Source organism: Neodiprion fabricii, chromosome 1, assembly GCF_021155785.1.
Source record: "Neodiprion fabricii isolate iyNeoFabr1 chromosome 1, iyNeoFabr1.1, whole genome shotgun sequence".
Classification (NCBI taxonomy): Eukaryota; Metazoa; Arthropoda; class Insecta; order Hymenoptera; family Diprionidae; genus Neodiprion; species Neodiprion fabricii.
Window position 1 is genome coordinate 19,864,426 of NC_060239.1, and position 12,978 is coordinate 19,877,403.

Consider the following 12,978-nt stretch of genomic DNA (forward strand, 5'->3'; position numbering starts at 1 on the left):
CCTTCTTTTTCGAGTTATTTTTTTGCATTTCTGAGCTGCCAATCTTCCTGAGACTCTTTAGCTGTGCAATCAGGTTCAATGAAGACTTTTGTACCGGCCAGTTTGTCTTTTTCATTTCTCATCACCGTAGCTTTTTCATCGTAACTTCTCAAGTCCACAATGACACGTTTGGCGAAAATTTTAATCAAGTCAGAATTGGACTAAACATTGAATTTTGCTTTCAAAAAGTTTTGTACAAACAAGGCTTGGTTCGTTTCTGGTAGCTTAAGACCTGCGATTGAGATTTTATTTCTCTTGCGCTCCTTCTCAAGATACTCCAGTTTCTGGGCTATTTTTTCAAGCTTCTTATTCATCAGAGCTTCGTTGTCCATTGGAAGCACCTTGGTCCGGGCCTCCAATGTAGATGCCAGTTCCTGAAGACGATCGAACTGTGAATTTTTAACCGAGTCAGACTCCAGAGCAGAGATACTAGCATCATGACTATTTCTGGACTGTTGAAACACCTCTTTTAGCTTGTGTAACTTATCAGAAATTCCAGCGCAGGCGTCTGTGAAGGCCACAGAGTTTTGTTCAATCTTCTCGGTAAGTTCTTTGTGTTTGAGGTCTTGCTCTGATCTAAGACCTTGAATTTCCTCCAGGATCCTATCCATGCCAGCGTCTTCTTCTTCCCCGGTGAGCACTAGTTGAGGGGTTGTACAAACACTTGACAGGATCTTAGCCGGTCTAGCTTCTGACTCGTTTTCATGTGAGTCTTCCGGCTCACACTTTCTTTTGGACTCAATAAAGTTGAGAATGGAAGGACAGGAAGATGACCTAGTAGAAAACAGGCGCTCGATGCTTGGTGGACACCCTCGTCTAGTTGGTTCGTTTGGATTTCGCGGGGTGGTAATAGCAGATATCTTCAACTTTGGCGGCTTGATTAGTGGTTCTGGGGGTTCTTGGTTGCCCTCAGAGATGTCGCTACTTGGCATTAGGCGAGCAAATGAGGTTTGTCACCATGCGGGATAATACTTTAACCTAGAATATTTTTAGCTAGATAAAAACTAAGCAATTACTTTTAAATACCATTTGTAACGCTAAAGTTTACATCTTTAGCGCTTCTCGTTGTTTAAGCACACTAAATGGTCCTTCAGTATACTCAGTATTATAGCTTATGGTTAGTTTTACTTGTATAAAAGACGAGCACTTTCTAGGTACGTCCGCACACCATCGCAGACCCGGCAGCATTGTGCTCTGACGAGACGAATTTCTTAACATATACAAATACAGGTACACGAAAACAAATTCGAACTTACAGGTGATGAGAGAAATCAAAGACAACAGAGTCAGGGCGGCTAGGTGGTCTAGTGGAGTAAGGCTCCGGTTAAGCAGGTCTAGATGCCAGGTTCGATTCCTAGCTCCATTGTGAATTTTTCGAAATCACCAAAATTTCCGAATTTACATTCTATAGCATTTTTCTTCTCGCAAATATTGATATGTGTATTTTCATATCATTGACAGACGGCCTTGTCCTTCTTACGTGGCTTTTCATCAAAAGTTAAAATATAAAACGTGAACATGTCACCTACACACTAATATTCTATAATTGTGCTCTGAAGAGACGAATTTCTCAACACTTACTAATAATATACGCCGTTAGTTACAAAATTGAACTCACAGCTTATTCCACTCTTTTTGTAACATTTTATTACGGATATGAAAAAAGTACGACAAAAGCTTTAATTTGAAGAAACGTTTATTGCGATTCATTGAAAAATAACGGAATTAGAGGCTGTCAAAGTTGACGGCCTGTTGTTCGACATTTCAAGCGAGTAGCGAAAAAAAATAGATGAACATTGTAATACAGAGTACTTTCATTGTACAAAATATTAAGTGTTTGGGAAAAAGGTAAGTGAGTGAAAAAAATTTTCAAAAGTCGTTATTGAAATAAATATTAAATTCATTATTATGTATTTAAAACGATGCGGTTAGTGATTTTTTGCCAATAACTTCTGATTTAATTAATATGTTTCAACTCGCGACGTCTAGTTTTGTGGGCCTTTCAAACACGAAAAAAAAGTATTGAAGTTTTATTCTGTAGAATCGAGAGGAAAAAACATAAACGCGAAAACCGTTAACATCATCGTTTTGATCGATTTTGAAACAATGTTCTCACGTGATTTCAGGGGGTGGAATGCCATATGTCCATGTACACCATTTTTACTACTCATATCAAAAAAATTATCTTGCCCCAAGAAAATAACGCACATGTCCCTGGACTAATTAGAAATTACAATAATTTCGTAAATAAAAGATGTTCTCACGATCAGCTGGGCGTACGGCCGAGCGTGCCTTGGTTGGAAATTTGAACCTCTTCGGTTCGTTTGTTTATCTAATATGGGAAGAAAAAGGGTGAGTTTACTCACGTGGTAAAGGTAGGGCTACTTCATCACCCGAAGAAATATTGAACCTGAGTTTTCCCAAGAGCTTGCGGAAAATTTTGTCCAAATTAGGTTTCCATCTTCCATCTTCCATCATTTCGAGATACTCATCTCCTCTGATTGTTCACTGCTATTCAACGCTGTTTTATTCACTTTTATGTTTATTTCACTAGTTTCCAATTTCTTGTATACCTAGTGTTGTGTTGAATTCCTTGAATAATCTTTCCGAGCAACGAATTGAAAGTGCACGCGCTGCTTGAATTTTCGTTACGTTTTTTTAGCATTTTCTGTTGTTCATTTATACTGTTGAGTGAGGGTGGCTTCCGCGAATTTAATATTTTTGTTACAATTCGATATAATAATATTTACTTTTAATTTAATGCCTCAATTTGAAATTTCAGCACTTTATGCGATTATCTAATCTGATCTAAACGATTGGATCACCAGTGCCCTACAGTATCAACGATATTAATTCGCCGACAACTGGTCATTATTCCTATCACATTACGTACAGTGATCATTTTTCGTATAGTTTTAGTGACTGGTCAGGATTTTCTATCTCACACCAAAATGCTACAACTTTTGCACTTATAGCAGACTAGTGACGAATTTGTCAGTTTAAATAGCAGAATACATATTTGAAGAGAGTATAATTAAATTCTATGTAAATTAAACCAGTGAATAGTAATTTTGAAAACGGTACTTTGCATTGTAAAGACTATTACGAAATAATAGAAATAGATTGCTTAAATTTCTTTTTTAGTGTTCTTCGTTTTAATGAAACGAATGATGATTAATGATTTAACACGTTCACCTTATAATGAACATATTGACTCAAAATGCCTTTATTTGAGTAGAGAAACACACGTTAGACGGAGATGTTTTGCGTTTTTCTCACAATGTGAGAATAATTGTAGAAAATAAAAAGCAGGAATCGATCTATCAGAAAATTTTACCCCTCTTTCATGTACTTGACAATTATTTAAAATGCAGTATATCTTGAGAAAATCGTAAAAAACAATTTTTTTTTTTGTATTTTGTCCTATTGAAAACACAGAATTTTCTGAGTACGCTATAATACATATAGCTTGTCATATACTTCCAGGTTGTTCAACATCTCTGTGGACCACACGGTTGTCGGTTGAACGAAGTTCTGAAAATAGTCCAGGATATAAACCATACAGAAGCTATAGCTCTTATGTTAGAAAAATTAGGCAATTATCAAGAAGCATTCGATTTACTACTAGCGGATCTTCAAAGTCTGTTTGAAATGGTAATCAGATTTTTTTTTCTTTAATAACTTGTATCGTAACTTTTATCTCACAATTATTTTACAATATGTCGAAATTTTTGCAAATTTCGAATGTTAAACATGGTTTGTGGCTGATTGATTGTGACTGAAAGAGAAAAGAAAGTAAAAGAATAGTACGAGGCTTGTTAGTCAGGACGAACGAGAAGCATCGAAGAATACAAGGGATTGAAAAAACACGGACAGCGGCTGGAAATAGAATGAAAGCGAGAGATGGAAAGAGTATAAGCGCGCTTGGAAAATAGGAAAGAGTGAGTGTATAAAGGAGTAGAGAATAAAGAAATAAGAGCAGCCACATCTGTCATTACTTACCAGCTCTTCCCACATACCGTGACTTTTCATGTATAGTAAACGGTAGGGATACCAACTCAATACTCGCGCGGCCTAGTGGGATAACGCAAGCTAATCACGCCGTTGAACGAGAGCGGCAGAACGTCTGAGACATACCCCAGTATCCTCGGCCTCCTACGCCAACTTAAATTGAATGAACACTAATTTACTGAAAAATTAATGCATCAATTATTCTAAATTTCGATGTGATATGACAACGAAAGGACCAAAATCGACATTTCTTTGAATTAGATCACTTTGTATATTATATTGTAGTATAATTCATTCACGTATGCTGTTTGAAAATTATTTACATTGCATATACTATGCCTTGCCTTCCCTTATGTTTTAGCACTGCGGTGGGGATATCAAGAGTAACAAGGCTATTCAAGCAACTTCAGAATTAGCAGCACTATGCAGACGAGCTGCTGGCCATCTGGACTGGATGCCGCTGGTAGAAACAGTGTTACATCCATATACCGAAAACAATATCCAAAAAGGTATGATTAATACTGTGATTTATGCGAGTATGTGCGCTCGGAGTAGGGTATGTACACTGTGTATGTATGTATGGCGTGCGTCCCGCGCAGGATTGTGGCGCGTGAGCAGTGCTGGCGCTAGCCCACGGCTGGTCCCGGGCGAGCCTTGAAAATCGGGCCCCTTATCAGAAATTTTTGGACCACTGAAGTCTTAAAGTGGGACTTTGCGAGATTTTTTGTTCGCAAAAGATGCTTTAATATCGCTGAAATTCAACTCGTTGTAAATTCCATGCTCAATTGACATCGCAGCTAAACCATTCAGTCGATCTTGGCACATAGTGGATCGCAGGTAAGTTTTGATGAGCTTTAGCTTTAAGAAGGTCCTTTCACCCGACGCGGAGGTTACTGGTAATGTTAAGAAAATTCTTAAGGTCACAGTGAAATTTGGATATATCTCATCCAGACCTTTATCAATAATGTGCGATATCATAACGAGTGCACTCAAGTCGGTCATTCCAGCGGCTACGAAGTAAGCTTTTAAAGATTCCAGTTCTTCGGCAAGCTCCCGACCATCAATGTCACTGTTCTCGTCTTCACCAGTCAGATAATTTTTTAAAGCCTTGGACTTAGTCAAAATTTGGGTTCTGTCCAATCTCATAAAGTTATCCGAGTTTCGGATGATACTAAATGGTTCACAAACGTTTTGGGTCATTTCGAAACGTTCGCGTAGGCTTGATATCGCTATATCGCATAATTTGTTCAAAAATTCAATTTCTAACCTTTTCATCGGATCGCTAGGTCGTTCGTCGTGCTGAGACTCATAATCAAAGAATAGTCTTGTTCATGGGGTACGTGATTCGGGTAAAGTTTGTGAAATATCTAACTTCTCAGCCATTTTTTTAGCGGTGGCTATGCAAGTTTCGAAACCGGATTCTCGAAAGGTTTGTAATTGAAGAAGAGCACCATCAATCATGTTCATCGCAGTATGCAAATCAACTTTCGGACATTGTAAAGCTTTACTGATTTTGTTGATCACTTGCAGTACATCATACCATACTACCAATCTAATCAGAAAAGACGATGACTCAATTTCGAAACATAGGCCTCTTAGTTCCGATCTCAGCTTTGCATCTTTACCTTGCGACATTCGACAAAGTTCCTGCAACGCATCTCTGATTTCTGCTATTTGGAACCTCACAGCTTTTACAGCATTCATTTTCCCTTCCCAGCGAGTTTCAGGCAATGATTTCACACTGATATTAACGTGCTCCTTCAATATTTGCCACCTCTGGGTTGAAGCAGCGAAGACTGCGAATAGCCTTTGAAGAACACCAAAGAATAGTTCAGCTGTGACGGACGAATGTCCGGCATCTGAAACTACTAGGTTGAGGTTGTGACAACTGCAGGAAACGAAAAACGCTCTTTTATTATCCTTCAAAATTCTGGCCTGAACACCACTATTTTTACCTTTCATATTACTGCCATTGTCATACCCTTGACCCCGACAGTTATTCAATTCAAGATTGTTTGATTTCAAGATATCTAACAACGTTTCATACAATCCCTTACCAGTTGTATCGTCTACAACAACGAAGCCAATGAAATGCTCGCAAATTTCCACGGTGTTTTTAGATACAGTGACAAATCGAACAACGGCAGTCATTTGTTCTTCATGACTAATATCGGAGGTGCAGTCTAAAATTATGGAGTAATATTTCGCGGCTACCACTCGCCTGCTAATTTCTTTGAAAATTGCATTACCCAGTATGTCAATGAATTCGTTCTGAGTTTCCTTTCCCAAATAGTGAACGCGCTGGAGGTCTCCACTTTGAACTCGACGTACATGTTCGCTTAAAATAGGATCGAATTTCGCCATCAGTTCAACTTGGCTCAAGAAATTACCGTTATTCGGCTCGTATAATCGATCGACAGTACCTCGAAATGCCATATTCCGCTTAGCTAAATGCTTAATTATTTCAACGAGTCTTTCAAGTACTTGTTTCCAATAGGTTTCCTCTCTTTGGATTAAATTTTGATTCTCATCATCGATAGTTTTTCTACAATTTAAACGGACTTTGAGTTCTTTCCAGTCTGTCATGCATTCAATGTGCATTTTGGATTTTTCATGCGAGCTCAAACTGTCTTGCAAGTGCCGCCAGGATCTAAATCCGGTCGATTGCAATTGGGTTGGAATGTTGCGGAGGCCAAACAATTTGCAGTAAAAACAATAAACGGAATCCTTAGTCTCTGAATAAATTAACCAGGATCTCTCCATTTTTTCGCCATTCTTCAGGGTTCGATAACAATTTTCTATGGTGAAGCGCCGGCGATCTGTATCAAAAGGAAAAATTGTATTCCGATCTATTTTTGTAGGCCCTAGCTTTACCAATGCTACGCGTGAACTGTCGCTGATGTTATTCGGCCACTTAGCAGGATCTTGCCAATCAATATTTGATACTGTAGAATCTTTTTCTATAACTTTTTCTGCCAAGTTGTTTCTATCTGTAGCTATCGTCATATCTCCGGTATTCACTGACTGAGCGTCCAAATTTCCATCAGAATCTACGGCGTCCTTGGAAGGTGGACAAGCGGGGTCTAAATCATCCGTGGTTTGGCTACATTCACCACCCTCATTATCAGACCTCAACCGCTTAACATAGCCTTGAAAAAAACAGCACTTTTTTTGTCCGCTTCACATCGAGCTTTTTTTAATTTCCGCTTTTGGGACCCTGATAAGTCTTTGGGCTTGTTCATAATGACTATTGACTATGACTTGTGCAATCCAACAATTACAAAAATAAATTCAGAAAAATTCAATCAAATCGTAATTTATGCAATGTAAGTCAAGTTGAACGCGGTTAATTAATGTTAAGTAATATGAATATCCGTAGAAATGCCTATATTAAAGATTGTGCCCTAAACGTGATCGGCCGCTGCCTGACCGGAACGTCGGCAGCTTCTGAATAAATGTCTCGTCGATATCCGAGAGTTTGCAAATTACTAGTAATTTCAAAAGAGCATCGAGAATAAAAAATAAGAAACAACAATAGGTAGCGAGAAAATTTTCAAGAAATGTTCACGTTGTTGAAAGAGTTCCTATGGAATATGCGAATACAGCGGTTCAGCTAGACAGAGCGTAGCAGTGAATCCACAGTCCATACAAGTTACAAGCAGCGTGGTCTGATAGTAGTCTCTGGGCACGCCGCGCCGCACGACGTAGCTTGACGTTTGAGCTATAAACTGGCGCATGCGCTGCAGCCGAACAAATTGTGGTGGGGGCCGTCGGTCCAGCCAACACCCCGCGCGGTCCGTGCTCGCCGGTAACCTAGTACAGCAGCGTGAGCCGTACAATGTTTCTACAAGGGCCCAATCGTTCAACCTCATTTTGTAATTTTTTTTCATATTTTTTTTCTTACACCTATCATCTCGATGTTCACACACAGGATAATGTATTATCGCAGTTAACCTTATTCCGAAAAAAATTCTTATTTTCTTCAGTCTTTGGGCCCCCTCGGGAACAGGGCCCCGGGCGGTTGCCCGGTTAGCCCATACCTAGCGCCGGCGCTGCGCGTGAGTGTAACAGCAGTGTACCTGAATCGGCTGTATACGTATGGACTAGGCTATACACTGAACCATGATTATTGTTAATTTAGTGTCTCATCAATACACTTATTAAATCATATTGCTGCGGGTGACGAATTATCTAAACCCATATGTAATCCTAATACTATAAAAATGCTCTGGTGTTGGTAGTTCATTTGGCACGGGCGCGGTGACAAATGTCCACGAAATTGAATATAATTATAAACAAAACAAAGAAATTAATAAAATAAATAGCAACACGAGAAAATGCTGAATACTTCAAATAAAGTATTTGTGTTGGATGCCAGGCACTAAGTGCCAACGAGATTGAGTTAACTCGGCAAATACAATATCACTGAAAATTAAAATTGATGAAGACAAGTACCTTAGCAGGGCAATATGCTCAGCCGTCAGTGTTTAGTGTAGGGGAACGTGGGGGTGGAAAAAAAAAAAGTTACACAAGGAGCCGCTGAAAACCGCGGGAAAAGTGGGGATAGACAAATAAAATACAACAAGGTTTAACTCTAATTGGTCACACTTCGGTAGAATCGCATAACGATCATATAGGATGAAATTCTCCCTAGCTCGAACAAACCTGATATAATGCTTCCTCAATGAGTACTAAAGATTACAAAAAAAAGATTTAAGTATTATTTAAGTATCGAAGAAAAAGCTCTCTCATTTTTCCTAACCAAAATTGATTGTTTACGTCATAGAGTTTAAATATAAGGAGAACGACCGTAATGTATAAGAAACGGCTGATGTAGCAAGATCTTTCTACACTAGAGGCGCTGGAGTTGCTAATATCAGGTTTTTTACGTTTAAGAAGGGGAAAATGGAGGAATGTTGGGAAAAGTGGGAAAATGGAGGAATGCCGGGAAAAGTGGGAAAACTAATAATAACAAACGAACGCTATTAACACGATTTTAACGTCACCAGAGTTACCCTAGTGGACATTATGAGAAAATGATCTGTCTTCTTTTTTCTGGCCGCAAATAAAGCCAAAACGCCTATGTCGATCGTTCTCCTTATATCTAGGCTCCATGGTTTAAATGTTGTATAACATCGGCAAAGTTAATGTACTAAGGGACTCTACGAGGAGATTGAAAAATGTTTGTGCTGATATTCACCCCAAGTTACCAGTTAGGGTTAAATTAAATGAAATTACAGTAACGTAATTACATGGCAGATTATTATAATGAAATCCAGACAAAATAAATGAGAAAACTAAAATAATACCGACACTGTTTATATCGCCAATGTTAAAATTAAGATTCACACGACTAACGCGGTGAGAATTCAAATAATGCAATAAAACAAAAACTCAAAAGTTTCTAGAATATCACAAAGCTGGATAAACGAGACTTAGATCATTACTTCAAATATAAAATAGAAAAATACAATTACGCAAGATGGTGTCACCAGATGGACGCGATACGAAAACATAGACGAATGGCACGATACACGCGTACTTCAAATTGTGGCAGAGTTAGTTTTCTAGGGGGATTTAAATCCCGAAAAAACACAGATTGATTGGTTTCAAGACCGGGATTGCCCTGGAGCACCGTTTTTTCTCATTTTTGGCAAATTGCAGTACCGAATGAGAGATACTGTTTCCACAAGTATCAGTCCTACAATTGAACAGTTCTACAAGTTCGTTTCTATGAGTGCTTCGGTTTGCTTCGAAAGGTTCATTTCAACCAGTGGCGATCCTATAAGTTCTTTTCTACAAGTGACGATCAAATAATTTTAATTATATCGAATTAAAATGTACGAAATTGACAATTAAGTGTATGAGAAACGAACTTGTAGGATACCCACTTGTAGGAACAAACTTGAAAAATCAGCACTTGTAGAAACGAACTTATAGGACCGCCACTTGTAGAAACGAACTTGTAGGACCGCAGCTTATAGATACGAATCTTTCGAAGTGAATCGAGAGAAACAGACTTGTAGGATCGCCACTTGCAGAAATAACTTTGTAGAACTGTTAATTTTTAGAAACGATATCCTCTTCAGAACACTGTCAAGTTACTTGGTTGCTAAAGAATTGAAGTCTTATGTACAAGCAGATTCGTAGCTAGAATCAAGTAGTGCGTGGGATTCTTCTAGCACGAAAGCGTGCAAATTAATATTGCGTAATCGGTGCCTTCATTGTATAACTTCACCTTCTTGCTTAGGCACATGTGTAGATAGTGTGAGATATTGTTTATACGATCATCAGTGACGACAAAACCAAATACTCACCATAGTAAATTTAGTTCGGTACTTATAAGTTTGCATATAAAGGTGACGGTAAGGGGCATAAGCAGACCCAATACAACGATGTATTTGTTTCTATCCCTACCCGAGTTTTGAAAATGTAATTTACGTATTATTCATTGTTTTATTAATATATTTTTCCAGGTGAATCGCTACAAGGCAAGTTGCTTCGAATCGTGCTAGAGTCATTGAGCGGCACCACAACCCTATCCACAGTATTAGAACAAATTTTAAAACATCCTCTAGCTACTGGTGGGACAATTGGTGATATAAGAGAATTATTAACTGGCGTTTTGACGCACTCTTGTTACGATCAAACACTAGTCGAAGCAAGTGCAAGATTAGTAAGCATGGAACTGCATGAAGCTCTTAAAAAATCTCTCAGGTAAGACGAAAACCGATATTTCTGACAATTCGCATTCCAAAGATATACAAACACTTAGTAAACTATACGCGTAAGGAATAATCCAACTAAATTCGTCAGTAAAGTCGGGAGGACTTCGGTTCACTTTCTTTTTTTCAGTACTATACAAAACAAATTATTGTTAAATTAAAACGGCTTGTTTGGCATCGTACACTAATTAGCGTATCTATTAAATACTAACTAAACTTCATAATTCTAAAATCTCTATCTATATCCAGGGATGCAGGCAAAGCGTTTCAAAATGTGTGCTTATATTGCCCAGTGTGTCGGCGAGGACTTTCACAATGCACAGATTATGCAGTAGTGTTTAGATGTGGGCATGGATACCATATATCTTGCATAGGAGATTCTAAAGTATGCTACCAGTGCTTGCGGACTAAGGGCTGGGCACCAACAGTGACCAATTCACTTCCAACAACTAAAAGACCACCGGTGAGTCCTTGGATGCGATCCTTATGATGTACAATTGACATACTCGTACATATGTCTCCTCCTAGAAAAGATCGTGTCACATGGAATTTCTAAATATCATTGGCTTGAAGCTACTTTTCTGCAGATTTGATTCCTTGAATTTGTTTCAGTTTGATACATTGAATATCGACTTCGATGAACAAAATAAGTATCATTACTGTTTCGTGAAACCGAATGGGTGTATAAAGTAGCATGGGAACATTTTATTTCTACTAGTATCAATGCACGCTTTTGGGTTTTAATTTTTTTCTTTTACTGAATTATAAAACAACTATACAAACGTGCATCATATTGAAATGGTTAACCGGATAGAGTTACCCTTTATTCAATTGAAAGTAATGATAATACATGCTTATCCAGTTTGACCATAAGAACTATGATTAAAGATGATGAGGTATGCTCCTCTACAAGTGCATTTTCATCCTATTCTGTGCAGACCATATTTGGCGGTTAACCCCACTGAACTGTAATATAACTGGAAGGCTCGCTGCAATGGTAAGGGATAGGACTGGCTTTCAGCCGAGTGAGAGGTATCAAATAAGACCACTCTCTCACTCGCTCCGTGTACAGTATTCCAAAAAGTTTGTCCCCTTATTTTTACGTACTACATACACATTCTATTTGAATCTCTTTACGAATTCTTGCATTATCTTATGTTTGGTAAAAATTTACCGTTTTTTTTTTTCATATGATATTGCTTTATTGGATTGAGATTTTGTGATAATTAAATTAGGAAAAATGAAAGTAAGGACCGGTTTGTTTCAAAATACTTACAGACTACCTCAAGTCGAAATACTTGCACAAAAAATGAGACATTACTATCAGGTATAAAAAATTAATTACATTTAGTCACACAGCAACCTCGCACCATTTCTTAACATAATAATTTTTCAAACATAACAATAAAATAAAATTCCCTGTTATGCACAATCACATATTAGAGTTCAGTGTGGTTTAGTATATCGCGGTGGGATAACATTTTTGCTTCGACGGTGCAACGCATGCGCAGCACATAATAGAAAGAGACAGGCTGCTACATTTGAGTACATTTGAGCTATCTCTCTCGGCTGACCCCCCACCACCGCAGCAAGCATTCCAATTATATTAGAGTTCAGTGGTTAGCCCAATGGAGGCCATTTTCAAAATATACGACGGTATACATATACCATGTGGAGATGTCTACACTTTGAAATGTGCGCTAAATGAAGTTGAATGTGATTGCTTGAAAATCCAAGATGGCCTTCATTGGGCATGGAATGCGATTGGTTCTTAGAGATGGCTGCGCAAGAACACACCTAACCTTTTTGTATCATGATAAGAACTGTGTAAACAAACCTTGAACATGCATTGTTACACGATTATGTAAGGCATGTGAGAAACATTCAAAGACAAAGAAAAGCATACGCACATATAACGCTCGTTCTACGTCAAACTGAACGTTTTTTGATAATAATTATAATTAAGGATTCCGTTTTTTTTACATTTGCTGACACGTTTTACACATAAAAAAATGGAAAACGTGTTTTGCGAAAAATACTTGCGATTTTTTTAAAAAGATATGCACGGTTGAAAATTGCATGAAATCACAAAAAATATCGTGCGAACATTTAAACTACTATATCGTTGAATCCATTAGTTGTACAATAAAATCCAACAAATCGATTTTTAAGATCTTGAGTCATCCTATGTAGTGGTATATTT

General features: G+C 38.0%; 1 protein-coding gene across 1 annotated transcript in view; it reads left to right on the plus strand.

The window, feature by feature from the left end:
• The window catches only part of LOC124185645 (vacuolar protein sorting-associated protein 8 homolog), a 155,952-nt gene that overhangs the window by 128,294 nt on the left and 14,680 nt on the right, over positions 1-12,978 (plus strand). Inside the window, exons 11-14 of the mRNA XM_046576603.1 lie at positions 3,526-3,693; positions 4,412-4,559; positions 10,527-10,767; positions 11,025-11,238. Of these exons, the coding sequence (XP_046432559.1) occupies positions 3,526-3,693; positions 4,412-4,559; positions 10,527-10,767; positions 11,025-11,238 (771 nt within the window). The remainder of the gene's footprint in view (positions 1-3,525; positions 3,694-4,411; positions 4,560-10,526; positions 10,768-11,024; positions 11,239-12,978) is intronic.